The sequence below is a fragment of the Propithecus coquereli genome, unplaced genomic scaffold (genome assembly GCF_000956105.1).
Source record: "Propithecus coquereli isolate 6110/MARCELLA unplaced genomic scaffold, Pcoq_1.0 Scaffold34, whole genome shotgun sequence".
NCBI classification, from domain to species: Eukaryota; Metazoa; Chordata; class Mammalia; order Primates; family Indriidae; genus Propithecus; species Propithecus coquereli.
In genome coordinates, this window is record NW_012149063.1 from 11,156,776 (window position 1) to 11,180,277 (window position 23,502).

General features: G+C 39.6%; 1 protein-coding gene across 1 annotated transcript in view; it reads right to left on the minus strand.

The window, feature by feature from the left end:
- The window catches only part of TTN (titin), a 274,373-nt gene that overhangs the window by 49,856 nt on the left and 201,015 nt on the right, over positions 1–23,502 (minus strand). Inside the window, exons 239-275 of the mRNA XM_012650762.1 lie at positions 22,234–22,530; positions 21,826–22,125; positions 21,416–21,730; positions 21,174–21,322; positions 20,575–20,725; positions 20,204–20,485; positions 18,588–18,890; positions 17,446–17,748; positions 17,068–17,349; positions 16,675–16,974; positions 16,280–16,582; positions 15,876–16,184; positions 15,479–15,760; positions 15,079–15,378; positions 14,702–14,995; positions 11,642–14,608; positions 11,007–11,327; positions 10,625–10,909; positions 10,227–10,526; positions 9,627–9,929; positions 8,940–9,215; positions 8,537–8,836; positions 8,144–8,446; positions 7,533–7,832; positions 6,441–6,728; positions 5,781–6,077; positions 5,390–5,692; positions 4,989–5,294; positions 3,837–4,124; positions 3,451–3,741; positions 3,073–3,360; positions 2,318–2,905; positions 2,124–2,228; positions 1,529–1,726; positions 1,142–1,438; positions 457–1,044; positions 64–366 (exon numbers count right to left, since the gene is read on the minus strand). Of these exons, the coding sequence (XP_012506216.1) occupies positions 64–366; positions 457–1,044; positions 1,142–1,438; positions 1,529–1,726; positions 2,124–2,228; positions 2,318–2,905; positions 3,073–3,360; positions 3,451–3,741; positions 3,837–4,124; positions 4,989–5,294; positions 5,390–5,692; positions 5,781–6,077; positions 6,441–6,728; positions 7,533–7,832; positions 8,144–8,446; positions 8,537–8,836; positions 8,940–9,215; positions 9,627–9,929; positions 10,227–10,526; positions 10,625–10,909; positions 11,007–11,327; positions 11,642–14,608; positions 14,702–14,995; positions 15,079–15,378; positions 15,479–15,760; positions 15,876–16,184; positions 16,280–16,582; positions 16,675–16,974; positions 17,068–17,349; positions 17,446–17,748; positions 18,588–18,890; positions 20,204–20,485; positions 20,575–20,725; positions 21,174–21,322; positions 21,416–21,730; positions 21,826–22,125; positions 22,234–22,530 (13,665 nt within the window). The remainder of the gene's footprint in view (positions 1–63; positions 367–456; positions 1,045–1,141; positions 1,439–1,528; positions 1,727–2,123; positions 2,229–2,317; positions 2,906–3,072; positions 3,361–3,450; positions 3,742–3,836; positions 4,125–4,988; positions 5,295–5,389; positions 5,693–5,780; positions 6,078–6,440; positions 6,729–7,532; positions 7,833–8,143; positions 8,447–8,536; positions 8,837–8,939; positions 9,216–9,626; positions 9,930–10,226; positions 10,527–10,624; positions 10,910–11,006; positions 11,328–11,641; positions 14,609–14,701; positions 14,996–15,078; positions 15,379–15,478; positions 15,761–15,875; positions 16,185–16,279; positions 16,583–16,674; positions 16,975–17,067; positions 17,350–17,445; positions 17,749–18,587; positions 18,891–20,203; positions 20,486–20,574; positions 20,726–21,173; positions 21,323–21,415; positions 21,731–21,825; positions 22,126–22,233; positions 22,531–23,502) is intronic.

Sequence of the window (23,502 nt, forward strand, 5' to 3'; positions counted from 1 at the left end):
GGATAGTTTATGTAAAATATTGGCACTCCCAAATAAATGATGTTGAAAAGGATAAATACTAACATGCTACATCTTTCATTAGAACAGAATTTGAAGCATCACTGGGTGGACCAATTCCTGCTCTGTTTTCTGCACTGACACGGAATTCATAGGTGCTTCCTTCTTGCAGTCCTGTTACTTTGCATCTGAGATCGGACACGGGTGTCTTTGTTGCCCTCACCCATCGCAAGCTTTTCTTTTCTCTCCTTTCTACGTGATATCCTGTGATTTCACTGCCACCATCATCCACTGGCCTCTTCCAACTGACAGTGGCAGTGTTCTTAGTGACATTCGATACCTCTGGTTTTTCAGGAGGGCCAGGGGGACCTGAAAAAGAAGCAAATTTATGAGAAATCCATGAGTTCCTAACTCTGCTGTAAATGTTTCCGTATCAATTCCCTCACATGCTCTACATACCAAATCTGTCTACCATTTTGACAGGTTCAGACTGTACAGGTTCTCCTTTGCCATAGTGGTTTACAGCTGAGACCCGGAAGATGTACTCGTTTCCTTGGATAAGTTTGGTTGCCACATGCCTGCAAGACTGGATATCTTCAGAAACCACTGTCCATAAAAGCCGGCTGGTTTCTCTCTTTTCAAGAACATAGGACTTAATTGGCGAGCCTCCATCTTCCAAAGGAGGTGTCCATGTAAGTGTTGCTTTTTCAGCAGAAACATTACTGATTTCAATAGGACCTGGAGGACCAGGTACATCAAGGACTGTTACCTTCACATGTTCCTCCTTCGTGCCAAAAGCATTGGTAGCAGTGATGGTGTATTCACCAGCATCTTTTCTAGTGGCATACTTGATAGCAAGCATGGAAGATGTTGGGGTCGAAGTTATCTGAGTGATATCTGATGGTCTGACATCTTTTCCTGCCTTGGACCAACTTGACTTTGGAAGGGGTTTGCCAAGAATGCTAATGGCACTCAAAATAATGGTATCCCCTGCTTTCACTGTTAGCCCATCTTTTATTGTAGGATCAAGAACAATGGTTGGTGCCTCTGCAAAGGGAAAAAAAAAATTCATGTAAGTCAGAAAATTAAGGAGGTTTAATTTGCTATTTTTTAACAAAGTGAATAAAAAATAAAGTGGACCTACCATATTCGTCCTTGCAAATAACAGTTCCTGTACTTTCTGATGGAGCACTGATAGCACCTGCTGTATTCTTTGCTCTAACTCTGAATTCATATTTTCCACCCTCAACAAGGTCAGTTACAGTGAAGGCACAGTCTGGGACATTAACGTGGTTAGCTTTCGTCCAAGACTTAGAAGGGAGATCCCGCTTCTCCACTATATATCCAGTTAGCTTATGACCACCATCATATTTGGGTTCAGTCCAAATAAGAGTCACTGAATTCCTTGTTACATTAATAACCTCAGGTTTTCCAGGAGGATCTAAAACATAAAAACAAAAGCAGTCAAACAAATACCAATGTTTTCTTCATGCAGAAAATGCACCTGGGTTTTTCTTCGTATAATACTTACCAATTGGATCAAGTGCCACGACTGGCTCTGATGGCAGGCTTGGCTTGCCCACACCTGCTAAATTGATTGCCATAACACGGAATTCATACTCAAGACCTTCCGTTAGTCCTGTCACTTTAAAGTCTTTCATCCTTATAGGAGTCTTGTTAGCTCTCTTCCACAAAAGGCTGTTTCTTTCCTTGAATTCAATATGATACCCTGCAAAAGATCCAGAGATGTGTCAATTCATGTAGAAAGTATAAATGTAGCTTGATTTTACAATATAAATATTTTTGCCCAAATTATTTATATTTGGATATATTGAACAGATAATCATTATTGCTAGTATCCACACATTTATTGCCCAGGAATAGTGCCTTTTTTTTTTCCTCTTGGAATGTGTACAGTTATTGTCCAAATAGATGTTATCACTAAGAAAGACTTTATTATCTGTTACATTAGGAGATTTTCAATGAAATTAAACACTAGCTGTAGGGACTGAAAGAAAAATGCAGATGGGGTGCTATTAACAGGGAGCAAACGTTCAACTGTTTTCAGGGAAATATTTGGAAGGAACCTTAATGTAACAGCTGTAGGATAAGAGCAAACTAAATACCTGTAATTGGAGAGCCACCAGTTTTCTTGGGGTCAGTCCAAGTTAGAGATACGGAGTCATGTCTGACATCCACAATCTTGGGAGGTGGGGGAGCATCGGGCACATCTAGGAAAAATAGATAATGCAAGATTTATAATAAGGAACCTCCCCAAAACCATGTTTTGCTTTATGTTTTCTGACTTTGAGACACTTACCAAATGGATGTTTAGCAACAATTGGCTCTGATTTCAGGCCTTCTCCTACACCATATTTATTTTCAGCACTGACCCTGAAAGTATATTCCATGCCCTCATGGAGTCTGGTTACTCTAAAGGTGGTTTTCTGGACGGCTGAGGCACATGTCACCCATTTGTTGTTCACAGAATCTCTCTTCTCCAGGATATAGTTGGTGATCTCAGAACCTCCGTCATCCTTTGGAGGACCCCACTTTAAGGTCATGGCTTCTGCTGTGACTTCATCAAATTTGATTGGCCCGGTGGGGATGCCAGGCTTGCCAACAACTTTTATGGAGATAGTTCCTTCCTTGGTGCCAGCAACGTTCTTAAGTGTGATTGTGTATTTTCCAGCATCCGATTTTTGGCAATCATATACTATAAGAGTTGTGTTAACTGCAGATGACTCCACACTGACTCTTGTGTCAGTTGGTAAAGGATCTTCTCCTTTCTTCCAGGATACTGATGGAGGAGGCTTGCCTTTTATGGGGATCTTAAGGCGGAAGTTGCTGTTTTCTTTAGCCAAGTAGCACAAATCAGGTAGATCCTTTAAGTCGAGATCAGGAGCCACTGTAAAACAGCAGAAATGAGTTGTTATTATTTTTAAGGCCAGGCAATTAACTTTTTCAGATTGTAATTGTTTTTAAGGGACTTTTAGATAAGCCAGTGAGTGGGGCCCAAGAGCACACTTTTGATGACAGTAAAAGGAAAACGAAGGTGTATAGGTAGAGGCTTACCAACATCATCCTTTGCCACAACAGTGATTTCGCTAGGGGTTCCTTCTCCATTTTCATTCTCAGCACTCACTCTGAAGGTATATTCCTTTCCTTCATTCAGATCTTTTGTGGAGTACTGTAGGTTTGGGGATCTCATAACTCGTTGCCACTTATTTTCTTCAGTCAGGAAATCGACTACATATCCGATAATTCGACTTCCACCATCACTGCGAGGCTTTTTCCAGCCAATCCTACAAGATGACTTAGTTACAGACAGCGCTTTCAGGTCCACAACTGGTCCAGGGGTTTCTGAAGCAAAAGAGATATGATAAGTCTAAGCCCCAGAAAACCAAGGCAGGACATCATTCAAAATGATGGAGTGGTAGCTCATTTGCTCACCAGAAGCTTTGACGGCATCACGTGTTTCACCAGGATCACCAATGCCATACTCGTTTTCAGCAAAGATCCTGAAGAAGTAGGATTTTCCCTCCTCCAAGTTAGATACTCTGAAGCTTGTTTTTGAGCACTCAGTTGTCACTGTAGACCAGGACTTCCTCTCTGCATCACGTTTTTCTACCACATAGTTTATGATGGGGCTTCCGCCATCAATAATGGGAGGCTCCCAGGTGACATAAGCAGAGTCTTTGGACACTTCTTTAACAGTCACATTGATGGGTGGTCCAGGAGTATCTGGATAAAGAGTGGGTAAGTAAGAAATGAACATGTAAAAAATACATAAACTATATTTTTAAACATATATGATTTTTTTTTTCAAATAGACTTACCAAGCACTTTCACTACGATGGTGTATTCCTTTTTACCACAGCTGTTCTCCAGGGTCAAGATATATTTCCCTGCATCATATTTATTCACATTTTCACAACGCAAGAAAGTGTCAAAGTCAGTTGACTTTATGTCCAATCCAATCCTTTCTCTTAGATTTACATTTGGTTTAGACCACGTGATCTTTGGAGGTGGACGTCCTCTTACTGGTACATACAGTCTCATAGTAACTCCAGCACGTAATATGAGTGTTTTCCTTAGATCTGCATCAAGTTCTCCCTCAGGTGGAACTGTTTAATTTGGGAGTGAAGAAAGTAAAAGGAATAAAAATTTAATGGTCAAATGTATTTCCAAGGGCTGGCATTATCATTCCTAAAATATGTTTCTTTTCTAGAACTTCTTTTCTTTAAAACATTCTTAATCCCAAAAACCAATACTCTGTACAAATTTTTGATCTTTCCATTTTCCAGTATGCTTTAGGCTTAAGTTCTCCCTGAAGGATCTGTACCCCATCTTTTCATGAATCTGACATACTCTCACACTCTATATATATTCAAAGAAAGTAGATGATTCATCCTTGGTTCTCTCCATTCTTATACTTTTTTCTTTTCTATATTTAGTGAAGGTACTCTGCCATATACTCTGGCTATCTTTATTATTTCATTGTAGGAAGAAAAGTACACAGACGATGAAATATAACACCAAGTATTTCGAATAAAGGGGAAAATTGTTATGGAGAATAACTGAATAAAAGAAATAGGGAGGAGAGAAATTAAGGTGGAGAGCACACCAATCACATACTTATGGAGAGGGTAGATTGGAAGAGAAAATAAAAACTGTAAGAATGATAAATAGCTCACTATTCAATTAAAAAGACCTACTTATTCTAAAAATTCCTACATTCCACATTCTTTTGAAGATGTGAAATTCTCATATTGTATGAAAAACTTTCCAAAGCCACAAATCACCTTGCATTCCATGTGCCCTATACTGCAACACCATGAAGTACCAACCCAGCTCTCCCAAAATGTACTCCTAGAGTTATGAACTCTAAACCTTGTAAATAAATAAATCTACATCAGGGAGTTCTTATTCTCCCTCTCAGAATATAATTGTTAAGAAAAGCCTTATATATTTCTCCTGGTAATACTTACTTAATATGTCCTTGGGGTAGTGTTTATCTGGCACATCGCTGGGGTCACTGTATCCAATCTTATTAACGGCGTACACGCGGAATTGATACTGTGTGTCTTCCATCAGGCCAGTAACCTCAAAGCGGGTTTTCTGTAGCTTCTCTGGTAAATTGCACCGCACCCAGTTATCAGAGTCAGCTCGTTTTACTTCAACGAGATAACCAATGATAGGGCTACCGCCGTCATAGGCTGGCTTGCCCCAAGATAGACTCACGGAACTACGGGTTGTATCATATACTTTAGGGAAAGCCGGTGGGCCAGGAGGATCTGAGAATAAATAATAATAGAGTATTTTTATGAAAACCTGGTTGTTTAATAACTTATTATAACCCAGGGTATGGAACTCTTTCATGAACACTTACACTGAGGGTCCCGAGCATAAACGGCTTTGGATGCATCACTGGGTTTGCCTGGTCCAGCTTTATTTATAGCTGTAACTCGGAACTCATATTCGGTACCTTCTTGGAGACCTGTTGCTTTTATTGTTCTTTCTATAACAGGCTTTCTATTGACCTTAGTCCAGTTAACTGCCTGGGTTTCACGCTTTTCAAGCAAATAGCCAGTGATGGGTGAGCCACCATCATCTGCTGGTGGTTTCCAGCTGACTGTCATGTGATCTTTGGTTATGTTGCTAATAACAGGAGGATCACAGCGTCCAGGTGGATCTGCAGAGATGGAGTGAAAAGTTAATTTCCCAAACTGAAAGGTAATATTTAAAAAGTAAAAGGAAAAACCACAGGAAAGTATTCCTACCATATGGGTTTTTAGCAATTGCTGGTTCAGTGAAGATTGGATCGCCCACTCCATATTTATTTTCAGCACAAACACGGAACTGATACTCATGGCCTTCAATAAGCTTCTCCACGCTGCAGCTGGTGATGGGCACAGTGGCAGAGACTTGAGCCCAGTTGGGCCTGCTTGTTTCACGTTTGTCAATAATATAGTTGGTGATTTCTGAGCCTCCATCTTCAAGAGGAGGTTCCCAAGAAAGCATTGCACGATCTGCATACATTTTGTTGATTTTAATAGATGCTGGAGGACCTGGTTTATCTGAAAGAATAAGGAAGAAAAGTGAAGTCTTTCACTAAACTATGTGAACTGGGGAATGAGTACAGAGTGGGGGTCTGGACAACCTGGGTTGCAATCTTTATATAGTCAATTTCCTATATCATCTTGGAAGCTACTTAATGTTTTAGAATCATAGTTTTTTCATATGTAAAATTAGCTAACAGAATATGTGATCTCTAATGCTCTTTTCAGCTCTAAAACAATGTTGTTCTGTGGTAAGAATAATTCTGTGCTTAGGAAATATATTTTAGGATATGTATCTTTTCTTACATATTACTTTGTAAATCCTATATATATCCCATTAACCAAAGTAAAATATGTATTCTAAGTAAATGCTACAGTTACCTAAAACTTTAAGTTTAATGGTGGCTGATTTGGAACCACTTGAATTTTCAGCAGTAATGGTATAGTCTCCTGAGTCCTTTCGGTTCACGCAGAATAGCTCCAAGGTGCACAGGTTCCTCTGCATGGCCATCTTTATGCCTTCTGCTGGTTTTAGCAGTGTGCCATCTTTCTTCCAAGAAATTGTTGGCATTGGTTTACCAAAAACAGTAGCATCCAAGCAAACATTAGTTCCAGCTTTCACAGTAAGCAACGATTTCATAGCCACACTCAGCTCTATCCTGGGAGGAACTGGAAAGAAATAAGATGAAAGGATTTAATATTTGCAAAGCTATATTACATAATCATTAAAAATAGTAAAAAATTTGTATACTGTTTCAAGAATGGGATTTTTATTCAAAAAATATTTAATAGATAAATAATAATTGTGTATATTTATGGGGTACAAAACAAATGTGTTGTTTTGATATATGTATACATTGTGGAATGATTAAATCAAGCTAATTAACATATCCATCACTTCATCCACTCATCATTTTTTTTTGTGGTGGGAACATTTACAATCTACTCGTTTAGCAATTTTGAGATACACAATACATTATTATTAACTATAGTCACCATGCTGTGCACTAGACCACTAAAACCTATTCCTCCTGGGTAACTGAAACTTTATATCCTTGGACCAACACCTCCCTTTTCCCAAACTCCCCCTGCCCACCCCCAGCCTCTGATAACCACCAAGGAGTGTATTTATTATAAAAGAAATACAACTTTAATGTAGAAATTTGATAATGCCAAAAGTATGAAGAAAAAGGTAAAGATCGCCCATAATTTCAACAATTTTGGTGCACTTCTTTGTTGTCTTTTTGTTATGTATACTGTTGAAATTACACAGTCTTCACGGTTTTCCAGCCTGCTTTTTAGTTTAGCGTGTTCTTAAGATTCTCTACAATCATAATTTTTGGTGTCTGTATACAGAGTATCTATCATTTTATTTTTCCTTTTTTCCACAGGTGTAGATTTAGTTTTTTATTAGAAGAAATGAACATCATGAATGCTGTACATCTTTGCCTATAACACTCAACAGACTCTTACCATTTTCTGCGAGGATAGTCACTGGGTCGGAAGGTTCGGAAGGCTGGCTGATGTTGACTGCGGTCCTGGCAATTGCTCTAAATTGATACTGGGCATTCTCTTCTAAGCCAGTAGCTGTATACTCTTCCTGGGGAATCTGGTGAGGGGTAGTATTGCAGCGTACCCACTTATCACCAGGAAGTTTGCAAGCTTCCACGAAATAGCCAATGATTTTACTGCCTCCATCATGCTTTGGACGGGCCCAGATGAGGGATGCAGTATTCTTGGTGACATCAATGACTTCAGGTTTTCCAGGAGGATCTAAAACCAAAAGAGGTATTCTCAGCATTTATCCTACTAGCAGAAGTTTAAACTTCCGTATTTCAATCATCACCCCTATCGCTAAGTAAAAAGCTCAACAGAATGACAATCATCCCATTTTAATAATAATCCAACCAGTGTGCACTTTTGAGTCTTATAAATTATATTACCATATAATTTCAAGAGAATTATATGAAGTACATTTTCTTAGTAAGATACAGAGAGAACATATTCCTTTCTAGAAGTAGTAATCCCTCAGCTACTCCAATATTTAAATGTGTCTCCATAATACCAAAAAGAAAAATACTTACCAACTGGCATTCTTGCGGTTACATATTCCGTGGGTTTGCTGGGTGGGCTGGATCCAGCTTTGTTTAGGGCATAGATTCTGAATGAATACTCAAGACCTTCTACGAGGCCAGCACAAGGATATTCAGTTGACCGGACAAGACTATCATTAGCTTTCACCCAGAGCAAACTGTTTCTTTCCTTGCGTTCAATCAGGTAACCAGTGATGGGGCTGCCTCCATCACTGTCTGGTCTGTCCCATGCGACAAAAATGCAGTCTTTGTTGACTTTGGTGACTCGTGCATTCTTTGGTTCACTAGGAACGCCTGAAGATGAATACAAGGGAAAGGTCAGTTTCTACATATTAAGTAACAGACTGGAAGAGAACATTTTTTTTCTCCCTGAAAAAAGCATACCAAATGGGAACTTAGCAAGCATCTTTGGAGACATGAGGGGCTCTGAAATGCCAAATCGATTTTCAGCACGGACCCGGAACACATACTCCTGGCCTGGGATCAGTTTTCCAACCCTGCAGGAAGTTTTTGTGACTGAAGCTAGAGCCGTGACCCAATCGCCACGGCTTACGTCACACTTCTCCACGATGTAATTGGTGATGTTACTGCCTCCATCCTCCAGAGGGATGTGCCACGATAGGGAGCAGGCATCCGCGTCTATATCAGAAATGTCAAACGGAGGCTGAGGGGGCCCAGGGGCATCTGTGTGAACCAGAAAGAGGAAAGAAATATAAGATTAGGGATCTGATGGAAAAACATGTTTCTGACCTTTATATTTAAAGGGCCATTTGAACGCTTAACCTACCCATGACTATAACTTTGACTTTCTGAGTGTCTGTCCCAGAACTGTTCTCTGCTGTGAGGCTATAGTAACCACTGTCTTTCCTAGTAACATCTTTTATGATCAGAATTGAAGAACTATCTGCTTTATGTACTGCCAGGTGGCTGGATGTGACAACATCATCTTCTCCTTTTTTCCATTTACACGTGGGATGAGGCTTTCCATATACATGGGCTTCAATTCGGAGTTTCTTCCCAGCTTTAATAGTAATTTGCTCTGGCATAAGGATCTTTGGTGGCACTAAAAATAAAATGAAAAGACATTAATTTTGGTGTTAAATTTCTTCTTGTGGGGAACTATACTGGTGCTTTTTAAGTTGTGAGCTATAACCCCTTAATGGGTTCAAATTAATATTTGTATTAAGCCAATTAAAAAAAGAGAATAGAAAATATCAGAGGGCAGCATACATAATAGGGATAGGTATTGTTTCAGTAAACTTTGTTTAGTTACATATATGTGTTTGCTTGTATTGTGTCATGATTTAAAATTTATTTACTATGTGTTATGGATCCACATGTTTGAAAACTGCTGTTCTCTACTGTTTTTCAAGTATTTCTGGAGCTAGATTCCTCAGGGAAGAAATGTCTACATGTAAAAAAAAATCTAAATCAACTTTTATCACATACTATAAATGAAGCAAAGACTACTTACACAGTTGTTCTTTGGCTTCATATACTCCTTCAGCTTCTCTGGGTAAACTGACTCCAACGGCATTTCTGGCCGCTACTCTAAATTTGTATTTCTTTCCTTCCTTTAGGCCAGTGACAACAAGGCTGAGATCTTTTACCACTGAGTACTCTGTCCAGCGATCTGCAGGCTGCTCTTCTTCTCTGTAACTAACGATATAGCCATCAATTTTAGCCCCTCCATCACGCAGAGGAGGTAACCAGGCTAATGTGGCACTGTTCTTTGTCATTTCAGTCACTTCTAATTTCCTTGGGGGATCCGGCTCACCTAGAAGAAAAACACAATTTAGAAAATTATCTAGGTAACTTTATCAAACCCCCTTGTAAGAGTTTTAGTATGCCATATGCTTTAAAGTATATAGAAACTGTGGTTCAGGATGTTGAAAGTAAAACATACAAAATGAGACAGATCAAAAACGTCTCATGAGTGAGTTAGATATTTATTGTACTGTTTGGGTTTCCACAAACGAAATCCTCTTCAGTTGTGGATTAAATGGTGTTGGTATCTTGACCTTGTTAAAATAGGAAACTGGAGTTAAAAGGAGGAAGAAAGGATATTACTTACTCAGAGGATCTGATGCAAGCACTGGTTTGGGGACGTCTGTTGGGACACCGGGGCCATACTCATTGACAGCAGTTACTCTGAAGAAATACTCATTCCCAGGGACAAGATTGGTTACGTTGAAGCTCGTTTTCTTAACTTCTGGGGTAACAGTTGACCACGTCTTTCTCTCTGCCTCACGTTTCTCCACAATATAATGTGTCACTTGGCTCCCACCATCATTTTCAGGAGGGGCCCAGGACACATGGCATGATGTTTTAGTGACATCTGAAACTTTCAAATCAGACACAGGTCCAGGAGTATCTGTAAAGAACCACAAAATCAGATATACATGTCCCCTTGGCATCTTTATTAACTAATTCATTCTTGAAGAGTGAGAGAGAAGCATTTTAGCAACCCACCTAATACTCTGACATTTACGAATACAGCCTTTTCTCCTGCCGGGTTCACGAGCGTTAAGGAATATTTTCCTGAGTCATCACGGGTAGAATTGGGGATGACCAGGAAGGCCATAGTGTCAACCAGATCGACTTGTCCTTTTCTGACCACATTATCAATACCCACTTTTCGCCAAGTGACTTTCGGGGCAGGTCGCCCTCTCACTATGGCAAATAGTCGAATAGGGCATCCTGCTCTCACTGTGACCAGTTTTCTCATGCTGGCATCCAAATCAATCTCCGGAGGTTCTGCAGATGACACGAAGGTTATTAGTTGACTTTTCAGAACATGGGAAAATAGAAGAAATGAAGTGTGAATGAATCAAGTGACAAAGGAGGGCCTCACCTAGTATTTCTTTAGGTTTGATAGCTTCCTTTAGTTCTGCAGGGCGCCCAATGCCAACTTGGTTTTGGGCACACACCCTGAATTCATATTCCTGGTTTTCATCCAAGCTGGTAACAGTGAATTCCATGCGAACAAGTTGTGCTGCAGCGTTGCACCTTTTCCAGCCTTCATCAGGTGATGCATCTGCTATTTTTGGTCTCATTTCCACAACATATCCAATTATTGGTGCGCCACCATCATAGACTGGTTTTCCCCACGCAAGAGTTATGGAATGTTTGGTTGTATCAACCACTTTGAAATTGGTTGGTGGACCAGGAGGCTCTGAAAATAAATATAAGAATAAATGTACACATGGTTAACTACTACTAGTGATACTTTAATGTGTAGTTCTACATAATCAATCTTAGATAATCAAAGATAGGACATTCAATTTTTCAACTACTGAGTCCTCTTTACTCTCCTTCATAAAAATTAGAATCTACCATTGTACACTAAAGGTGATTTGGTAAAAGGTCTATTTGGAAAAATATTTGCTAAAATGGAGTTTTGATGTTATAGATTTAACTTATTTATCTAATATCGCTGTGCTTGAGATTAAAGCTGGGTTAGTATCAGAAAAAACAAGAATATCTTACCTATGGGGTCTTTTGCCACCACTGGTCTTGATGGCAAGCTTGGTTCTCCAATTCCAACTTCATTTTCTGCCTTGACACGGAACTGATATTCGTGATCTGGGAGGAGATTCTGCACTTTCATACGTCTCTCAGAGATTGCACTCTTGTTAACAGGGACCCATCGTGCTGAATGTTTTTCCTTTTTCTCCAAATAGTATCCTGTAATAGACTTTCCACCATCATATTCAGGTGGATTCCAAACCACAGTCATCTCTTCTTTGCTTACTTTAGTGACTTCTGGGGGATCAGGGCGACCAGGTCTATCATATTTGGTTTTTGCTATGACTGGCTTAGTTTCTGTTGGAGGCCCTGTTCCTATTTTATTTTCTGCACGGACTCTGAAAATATATTCATTTCCTTCTATGAGACGTGTTACCGTAGCACCAGGTGTCAAGACGTTAGCAGAATAGGTAGACCAAACCATTCGCTTGGTCTCACATTTTTCTAGAATATAATTTTGGATTTCACAGCCACCATCATCTTCTGGTGGATCCCAGCAAATAGTACACCTATCACTGGACACATCGACAATTTTCAGATTCCTTACAGGCCCAGGTTTATCTAAAACATTGACAGTGGCATAGGCCACAAAACTGCCAGCTGTGTTAGTTGCTGTAATTACATATTTACCACCATCACTTCGCTTTGCTTTCGTAAGAGAAAATTTAGATGAATCAGCACTGGTATCAATCTTGACCCTTGGTGATCTCGTTAAGTCTGTGGCATCTTTGTCCTTGGTCCATAAAACTTCTGGAAATGGTTTGCCTCTAACCCCTGCCTCAAGTCTAATGGTTTCCCCTGCTCTGACAGTTAGCACGCCACTTAATTTCAGATCAAGCACTGGTTTCTGTAAGTCTTCCTTCACAACGACTTCCTCTGTCTTCACCCAGTCACTTTCCCCACCTTCGTTCTTTGTTTGCACTCTGAACTCATAAATCTGGTTTTCAACACATTTGTCAACCATATAATGGGTTTCTTTGATGCTTCCTTTATGCACTCTTTCCCAATCCTCAGAGCCCTTCAGCCTCCTCTCAACATGATAGGATAGATTTGGGCTGCCACCATCATAATCAGGCCGCCGCCACTTTAGATAGACGAATGTCTTTCCTTTATCTGCAATGTGAAGGTTTTCAGGCTCACCTGGTCTGTCAATGGGGTTAATAGCCAGAATGGGAGTTCTTGTTTCAATGGTTGGCCCAACACCTACTTTATTCTCTGCACAAACTCGGAAATAGTATTCGTTGTTGGCTAAAAGGTTGGCCTTGATTAATCGCTTAGTGACATCTGAAGCAACAATTGACCAGCCTTTTTGGTTTGGTTTGCGATATTCTACTATGAAATTTGTTATTTCTGAGCCGCCATTATCTAGTGGGTTTTCCCAAGAAATTGTACAGTTCTCTTTGGTTACATTGCTAACCCTCAAATTCTGGCAAGGTCCGGGTCTGTCAAGGACATTAACAATGGCTGAACCTTGGGCATGTCCACTGCTGTTCTTAGCTGAGATGATGTACTTGCCATGATCCATTCTAACAGCTTCTTTAATTTGTAACTCAACACGAGGTAGATCATGAATTAGGTCAACCCGCTTCTCTCGGACCAATACTTTGCCTTCCTTAGACCATGTTATGTCTGGTTCAGGTCTGCCTTTGACTCGAGCAAGAATGCGGATAGTTTGGCCCACTCTGACAGTAATAACATCATGACAGGTAACATCAAGTTCTACTTCTGGAGGATGAAGGATGTCTTTTGCAATCACAGATTCTGCTAGTTCTCTTGGCTCTCCCTCTCCCACAATATTAGCTGCCTTTATACGGAATCTGTACTCATTTCCTTCAATTAGTCCAGGTACCCTACAGGCACACTGCCTAATGAGTTCATCTTTATTAATCCTGTCCCATTGTGCTGTGCCAGGTTTCTGACATTCCACTACATACCCTAGAATGGGGCTGCCACCATCACTGAGAGGCTTTGTCCACACTAGGTCAGCTGTTTCTCTGCTCTTGTCTTTCAGTTTAGGATTAATAGGTGGTCCAGGTGGTTTGATGGGCCGGCAAGCTTTTATTGGGTCAGAACTTGGGGACGGATTGCTTAGTCCTGCAAGATTTTCAGCAAAAACTCTAAACTCATATGTGTTTCCCTCATAGAGTCCAGTCACTCTAAACTTCAGGTCAGCTACAGGTGTTTTGTTGACCCTCACCCATTTGCCAGTTATTTCTCGACGTTCCACATAGTAGCCAGTTATTGGACTGCCACCATCAGATTTTGGCAGCGTCCAAGACACTGTTGCTGCATTTTCAGTAATGTCAGTAACCACTGGTTTACCAGGAGGAGATGGAGGACTAAACTTATGTTTAGCAACTGTAGGTACGGAGTCAAGGGGAGGACCAACACCTATCTTATTCTCTGCTCTAACTCGGAAAACATATTCATAGCCCTTCTGCAAGTGTGGGATTTTCAGCTTTGTTTTACTGCTTCCCGAAGAGACAACACCCCATGTATCTTTCTTTGTATCTTTTTTCTCGACAATATAATTGATCACAGGGCTTCCTCCATCATCCTTTGGTGGCTGCCATGAGATAGTCATGTGTTCAGGGGTAACATCCAGAATATTAATGGGACCTGTTGGTGGACCAGGAACGTCAAGGACAGTAAGGTGTACGGCTGCTGTTTTGCTACCAGCTGCATTGGAAACTGTGATTTGATATTCCCCAGTATCTTTCCTTAAGCAGTTCTTAATGGTAAGTACTGATGAGAAGTTGTCGGTTTCGACTGTGTAGTGTTCATCTGTTTTAATCTCAACCCTGTCGGTTGTCCACTTTGCAGTAGGCACGGGTACACCTCTTATAATAGCAGGGAATCTCACTGTAGTTCCAGCCTTTACCACAAGGCCTTCAATTAATTTCAAATCTAGCTCCACAGATGGAGGCACTGGAAAGTAAACATGAAGACATTAGGTTTTGATTTTCACAATATGAATAGTTTAAAGAAGAATTAAAATAACAATGCCAATCCCCAAATTACCTAGTTTTTCTTGACATTGTATTGGGATAGTTGTGTCAGGGATACTAAGACCCACAATATTTTCTGCTTTTACACGGAATATATATGTCTTTCCTTGTTGTAGTCCAGTAACAACACACTCTAAGTTTGTCACAGTCTTGAACTTAATCCAGTCCTGGGTGCCTTCTTCTTGATATTCTACCAAATAACCAGTGATTGGAGAGCCACCATCACGATCTGGCTTATTCCAAACGAGGGAGACTTCAGTCTTGTCAACATCTACATGGTGTAAGTTCTTGGGTGGCCCAGGGGGATCTTTGCAAAAGAAGTTATAATGAATAAGTAATATTCTCAAAGATAGCCAAACAATACTTTTATATCCAGAGAAAGCAACTTACGGAGAGGATCCAGAGCCTTGATGGGTCTAGGTGTCTCAACAAAAGGACCACGTCCATACTGGTTCTCAGCAGCTACTCGGAAGAGATACTGACTGCCTTCATTAAGATGTTTAGCCAAGTGACTCTTTTTCTTTGATGTAGTTGATATAGGTGACCACTGGGCACTGGCAACGTCTCTCCTCTCAACTACGTAGTTTGTAACAACAGAACCACCATCATCCAGTGGTTCCTTCCAGGTAAGGTAACAAGAATCTTTCCTAATTTCACTGACTTCCAGGTCTCTAGGTGGCCCAGGTTTATCTGAAAAGTGTTAAATAATAGTTGAATAAGTGACTTAATCAGACAAGAGCTCAAAATGTGTAAAAATTTATTTTTAATGGCTAAGTATTAAAATTCTTACCTAATACAAGTACTTTTACTGAGACAGTTTTTGAACCAGCTGGATTCTCCACTGTTAAGGAATATATTCCACCATCTTCATGGGCAGCATTGCGAATTTCAAGCTTGCTACCAACTGGAGTAACATCAATTCTCGCTTTACTTGGAGCCTCTCTGTCTCCTTTTTTCCAGGTTACTTTTGGGAATGGCACTCCTTTGATGATGGCACTAAGTCTTAGAGTATCACCAACCTTAATGTACTGTTCTCTTGCCATGTTGGCATCAAGAATCAACTCAGGGGGTTCTAGAATAAAGAGAACAGTATGTTCAGATTTGATTCAGGAATACTTATCACACTTAAGCACATACAATCAGACACATATTTTCCTTGCAAATGCCAGTGAGAACATTTTACTCACCAAGTCTGTCTTTTACTAGGACTGGCTCTGGAACATAAGCTGGATCCGATTCTCCAGCTTCATTGACTGCAAGCACTCTGAACTTATAGGTCTGACCATCCCGGAGACCAGTGACTTTATATTTAGTTTCGGGACATGACTCAGGAGTGTGATTGGCTCTTTTCCAGTCTTCATCTCCAACTTTCTGGTACTCAACAATATAACCCAGAATCTTGCTCCCACCATCATGACGTGGTGGCTGCCAAGTTAGATCAACTGAATTACATGTTGTATCTATTGCTTCAGGATTAACAGGTGGACTTGGTTTAGCTACATAATAAAATAAAAAAAAAACAGGAATTAGAATATAAGCTGAAAACAAAGTTGGATAATATGAAATCTGATTGAATGCATCAATATTATACCAATTGGATCTTTAGCAAAGACTGGTTTGGATGGTGGGCTTGGATCTCCAATACCAATTTCATTTTCTGCAGAAACCCGGAATTCATACTGACATCCTTCTAGAAGATCAGGAACCCTAAATTTAGTGTATGGATGGATAGGCTCCTTGGTAACTCTAGCCCATCGTTTAGACATAGTTTCCCTCTTTTCTAGGATGTAGTTTGTGATGGGCTTTCCTCCATCATGTGGCTTGTTCCAAGTTACTAATGCGGAGTCTTTGGTAACTTCTGTAACAATTGGCTGATCAGGTGCATCAGGAACCCCTATAACAAATTTAGTAAAATGTGTTAGAAATTTAATTCTTCCTACTAACTACATCAAGCATTAAATCACTAAAAAGGAACATAATGCATACGGAAACGATCTTTGGCTTTCATTGAATCAGACACCAGAGGGTCACTTATTCCATACAGGTTTTCGGCATGTATCCGGAAAATATAATCTTTTCCTTCAAGCAGTTTAGGAACTTTGCATGTTGTCTTGGCACTTGCAGATGTCACAGGCATCCAAATGTCTTTACCCAACTCCTTCTTCTCAATAATATAATTGGTAATTTCACTGCCTCCATCATCTAAAGGAGGTTTCCAAGAGATAACCATGTAATCTTTGGTCACCTCATCAAAAATAACTGGTCCTACTGGTGGTCCAGGACGGTCTGCAGAAAAAAAAAATCACAGCACAAAATGTTATTTCCACTTCTGCTTTTGAAAGAACAGAAGGTCTATTCTTCTTGCTAAGGGATACTTACCAACAACATTAACTTGACAGAAACCTTTCCTAGAGCCTGTACTGTTCTCAACAACCACACAGTATTTGCCAGAATCTAAACGTTTGGCCTTGATCTTCTCTAGAGCAAGTGTTGTTGGAGTAGTCTTTATATGAGTGCGATCATCCTCTAGTATGTCTGCTTCATCTTTGAACCAGGAAACCTTAGGCTTTGGTTTGCCAGAGTAACGGCCAGTGAGAGCAAAAGCTTCACCAACTCTAACCGTGAGCTTATCTCTGAAGTCGAGGTCAAGTGTTGGAGGAGCTAAAATATATAATTATAAAGGCAAATCATTTGTATTGATGTGACAAATCAAAAAATGTACAAGTTTTCAAAGTATAAACTGTAGTAGACACATACCCAGCTCATCCTTGCAAGTGATTGGCTTGGTGCAAAATGATGGTTTGCCTTGTCCAACAATGTTGACGGCACTGACACGGTACTCATAGGTATCACCTTCTTTTAAGCCTTTAACAGTGTATTTTCTGCTAAGCAAGTTGTCATTTGTAACTTTATGGAACTTCTCAGTTCCAATGAGCCGGCTTTCTAGGACATAGTTAATAATTTCAGATCCACCATCATACTTAGGAGGATTCCAAGTCAAAGTTACAGAATCTTTAGTAATTTCTTTGACTTCCAGGTCTTCAGGACGCTCTGGTACAGCTGCAAGTATAAGTATAGAATTATAGTGAAAAAGTGTCACATTAAGAATACAGACTGGCCAGGCACAGGCACAGTGGCTCATGCCTATAATCCTAGCACTCTGGGAGGCTGAGGTTGGAGTATTGCTTGAGCTCAGGAGTTCGAGACCAGCCTGACCAAAAGCGAGACCCCATCTCTACTAAAAATAGAAAAACTTAGCAGGGCATGGTGGTGTGAGCCTGTAGTCCCAGCTACTCTAAGGCTGAGGCGGGAGGATCACTTGAGCCCAGGAGTTTGAGGTTGCTGTGAGCTAGGCTGAAGCCACGGCACTCTACTCAGGGCAATGGAGTGAGACTCTGTCTCAAAAAAAAAAAAAAATACAGACTGTAGTAAATGCTCCTTTCTGAGGATTGCGTCTAAACATTAAACTCTCTGCATCCATAAATAACAAAAGAGGTCTCATTATAGAACCATTAAGAGTTAAAAAGGACCCAATACAATCTAATCTCCTCATTTGAAAGATGAGGAAATCAAGTTTCGTTGAGGCTAAATAATTTAGGAAGGGTCTCTAGAGTTGGTAGTTTTAGTATTAGGAAAATAAATCAGTTTCTATTTAAGTGGGAAATTTAAAAAAGCAGTGTAGCATACATGGAAGGCATTTGATGAATCATATATATTCTTAAAAATCTCTTTCACAATCACTGTTCAAAATACTACCAAATCAGATATCCAGTAGTTGTCTAAACTGCATGTCAAATGAATGAAATGTATGGCATTTATACACATATTTTGTCACTGTAGTCTTTTATTAAATGAGTTAAGCAATGATTAAGCATAAAATTATTTCAAATTATACTTACTTATTGGATCTCTGATAACAAGTGCTTCCGATGTCTCAACAAATGGGCCCATGCCAATACTATTTTCAGCTGCAATTCGGAAAAAGTAGGCTTTTCCTTGAATGAGGCCTTGGACAGTAGCATTTTGTCGAGTAACTGTATATGATACTGGGGTCCATGCTCTGCGGTCAGATTCCCGCTTTTCAATGACATAGTTGGTGATTGGAGAGCCTCCATCATCTTCTGGAGAAAACCATGTCAGTTTGCAGGAGTCATTGGTTAGGTTGTGAGCTAGGAATGGTATTCCAACAGGACCTGGCACATCTGGAAATAAGAGGAAAAGATTTCAAGCTGTTTGTCTTCAATGAACTGTAATGTTCAACATTTATTACCGTTTGTTTTTAAAAAGGAGACAAAATGTTATTATGAATACAATAAGGTTTTGTGCCTATTAATTGAGTTTACCCCCTACCTCCGCTATCTATGTTCAACCGTACTTTTAAATAAAGTAGGTTTGCAGCTATTGGTTGCTATGATTTTAGTAGAAGCTGAAAGGAGAATAAAATGCTTTTTAAAAGTAATTTGTGAGTTGGATGGGAAGTTGCTGCTGGGAGGTGAACACACAGAGGGAGACAGGACGTGGGTGAAGGGTGGATTGGTCACTTCTTGTGGCCAGTTTCCTCTCCAAGGGGGAAGGAGGGAGAGACTTTTTTTCCCTGTGTGATCAGTGCATCAATGAATAGCACACAAGACCTCAAATTGTGAATGATTTTGAGGGGGTTAGACATTTAACATGCAAATGCACTAGTTATCAACCTAAAGTAATAGCTGTTAGGCAAAAGGGCATTTAGATGCTTACAGCTAATCTAAGCTTATAGAACTATTGCGCAATGAAATTTGTTTCCTTATGCCATTCTTATATTAATTATGTTCAATAGAGAACTGGCTATTTTCACATAAAAACTGTGGCTGGAGTATCACTGTGCCTAGAGACATGCTTACAGAGAGCTGCATGGGAGTGCTTCATTTTCTGGGCAAATCCTGATCTAAAGCAGCCAACAAGAGGCATGAAAAAGCCTTGTCGAGTTCAACTCTATATTCAGTGACTAGAAATGCAATGTTGATAACCAAATATGATGCTCCTCTTCAGTTAGAATACTGAAACCCATCAAAGGGGTTTTTGCATTATTATGAAAATTAGCAATAGAGATAGAGTCCCATGATGTGAAAATAATCAACATTGGCAAATTGTTAAACAGTCATGTACATTTGCAGGCAAGTTGCTTTTATAAAAACTATATAATAACATAATAGATTTTATGGGGGTGAGTTCTATGAAAAAGCAGCATATAAAACTTTATTTATAGTAAGAGTACAACCATATAGAATATGCATAGGATAAAAAAGCAAGGAGGAAATTTTTAAAAATTCTAATAATGGTCAATGGGATTGTGGGTGATTTTTCTTATTTTCCAAAATGTTTGTAATATGGTTTTATTACAATATAGCTTTGTTCACTGAAAGAAAGCAGCTAGAAAAGTAAAAACAAAAAGAAAAAACCAAAAAAACCAATATAGCATTGTTGTAAATGTAATAAAAATACTAAAGAGTCGCATGGACAAATTGAATGTGTTTACCTAATACATCAACGATAATTGTCTTCTTTCTTTCTCCTCCTGCATTTTTGGCAAGAAGAGAGTAGACGCCTTGATGGCTCCTCTGGCAGTTCTTGATGACCATGGATGAGCTTATGGCTGTGGTCTCAATGGTGGCTTCTTGAGGTAAGGCTCTTTCATTCATGTTCCAAGTGACGGTTGGAGGAGGCTTTCCAGACACATAGGCAATGATTCGGATCACCCCTCCAGCATGGACCACAATTCTGTCTCTGACGCTGGCGTCTAACTGAAGGTCAGGTGAAACTGGGAAACAATTGAAAATTATAAGTGCGATTTTCATTTTCAATTGGAAACATAAATATCGATGAAATAATTGAAGTATTAATAATCACCAATTCTGTCCTTCATTTCAATGATATCTGTGACTTCTCCAGGTTCTCCGATGCCGGCAATGTTGACTGCTCTAACTCTAAATTTGTAGAATGCTCCTTCTTTTAATCCCGTCACAACAAGTTTTGTTCCTCTTACTTCTTTATCTTTACCCTGGGGAAAAACCATAAACGTTTTATAATTAGAATAGTTCTTTGTACCTTCTTGCTTCAGTGACTTTTTAAAGCATAACCAGTAGCCTATTTAACTATTCTCTTGGGAAATTTGTTGCTGGTTTAGGTCTCAGGGATCAGATATTACAAGAATGGAATAACTTGCCAAGAAGTGTGCTTTAAAATTTTTGTAAATGATTGAAAAAACTGTATTGTTCATTTATTCCACCTTTTCAGGGTTTATAACTAAAAGATAAATTAACAATCACATGACTTAACTTTTGATTAGATTTTTGACATTAACAGATGTTTGGATTATCAGTTACAATTATTCTGTTTTTCCGATTTCTTGATCCAAAAAATATAGATAGAAGTTGATGGGATTGTGAATAACTACTACATTTTTAGTTTATTCACAGTGCATTTCCTTAATGCCAAGTTTTAGCTACCTTCTCCCATTCTTCTTTTCCTTCTTCTTTATACTCAACGATGTATCCAGTTACTTTGGATCCACCATCTTTTAGTGGGGGAGACCACTCCAGATCCGCAGATGATTTAGTCCAATCTGTCACTTTGGGAAATGGAGGACCGGGAGGGGCTAGAAATAACCAGTATACATTAGTATTCTTGACTTCCCCATGGCACTTTTGGAAAATAAGATTAAAGAAAAAGGAATGGTTTCGAGGCTTACCAATTGGATCTCTAGCAGTCACTGGGTCTGATGGCAGACTTGCTGGACCCACGCCAGCAGCATTGATTGCATATACCCGGAATTGATAGTCAGAACCTTCAATAAGACCAGTCACTTTATAAGAAACACCCAAAGTCATAGCTTTGATAGGATCTCGGTTAACCCTCTTCCATCTCTTTGAAGTGGTGTCTTTCATTTCTAGCCAGTACCCTGTCACAGGAGAGCCTCCATCGTACTCTGGCTCTTCCCAGTTGACAGTCATGGAGTTACGAGTCACGCTGCTAACGGTTGGTTTATCTGGTGCTCCAGGGACAGCTAAGAACAAAATCACATTGATTTATAAGAAATTAAAAAAAAAAAAAACCAACAGGTAAGAATGGCTTTGCATGTGAAAATGTTGGCCTACTTACAAAAGCGGTTTCTTGCTGTTTCAGGTTCACTGTCAAGAGGTTCTCCAATGCCGTATTTATTCTGGGCCATGATTCGGAATACATATTCATGGCCTTCTAGCAATTTGGGAATTGTGTATGTGCACTCTTTGGGTTCACTGGAGACACGTACCCATGTCTTCCTGTTAGCTTCTCTCTTCTCAATTACATAGTTTGTAATCTTAGACCCACCATCATCTTTAGGTGGAAGCCAAGATAATGTCATTTGATCTGCTGAAACAGATTCAAACTTTATGGGTCCCACGGGAGGGCCAGGACGACCTAAAATGGTTTCGAGAAGGGACACTTTATTAGTTGCATGATTTTAAAGCCAAATATTATTTGTGGACAGACAAACACGTAGTTTCAACCAAACCATGCAGTCTTTACCAAGGACATTCAGTCTCATCTCCTTTGATGCTGTTCCCAGATTGTTTACAGCTGTGATGGTATATAAGGCAGTGTCACTCCTGCGAGACTGTGGGATAACTAAAGTGCAAGTATCGTCTACCACCAGTTTGTTGATGTGGGTGTCATAGACAACAGGTTCTTTGTTATCAGGCTTCTTTGGAGGAGCTTTAAACCAGGTTAATGTCGGGAATGGCACACCTTTAATTTTGGCCACAATATTAACATCAGTTCCTTCTTCAACCTCCATGAATTCTTTTAGATCAATTGATGGTGGGCCTAGATTTTTTAAAAAAACAAAAGTCATTGGGAGCAAAAAGCACTGAAGGATAGAAAGTATAATTCACAGTGACTATAAAGCTGTTTGGATCTACTGCAGTCAGACTTTGTAGCTCAGCCCAATATAAAGAATGGGTCTGTCTTTAAAACTATCACATTAGTTTGGTGAGCTGGCACATGTGGTCACCATCCTTTATTAGATCTCCGTGTGGCTATGTATCAACTATTGCCTCTCTCTTATCTGGTACCGTCACGCATGTGCATATTCTGACAAAAGGGCAGAGAGGAGTAAAGATGGTAGTAGATTAGGCTTGGGAGTTCTGTCACGGTATTCCCTTTACTATTCATGCAGAGTCATGAAGGGCTCCACAGAGTTCGCTCTGGGTGAATTCCCCTTTTAAGAAATATAACTGCTAGTAGAGGCAAAGCAATTTGCCATTTTCCACAAATTTAGTATGAGACTATGCAAACAGGGTAGTGACTACAGCCCTCTTAAATGAAGAAGAGAGAACTGAACAAACACACAACAGTAATGATGTAACAGTAATTAGAGGAAGAATTATTATCATATTTGTAGGTATGTTTTATCTATTAAAATGGATATATCATTTTCTCATGTAGAGAAAAATAAAGTTGATTATGAAGATAAATGGGTCTCAGCAGTTGCTAAGCAAATGACTAGTTACTTTCTGCCCCTTTTGAGTAGCATGCAGAGGAATTGCTTTAACTTCTGATAAATAAAACAGCCTGCTATGGAAAAAATTACAGTATCTACAGAAATTACAAAAATTATCTACTTTAATAGGGAAAAGGTAACATGTAAGGAAATATGATAATTCTGTGGATGTTGAGGGCATGAATAATTGAGTAATGTGCCCATGTCTACACTCAACCCATGGTAGCTTCCCCATGTACAGATATATCTCTTTTAATTTTGGATTATTATTAAATATCTAGGAAGGCAGCCATACA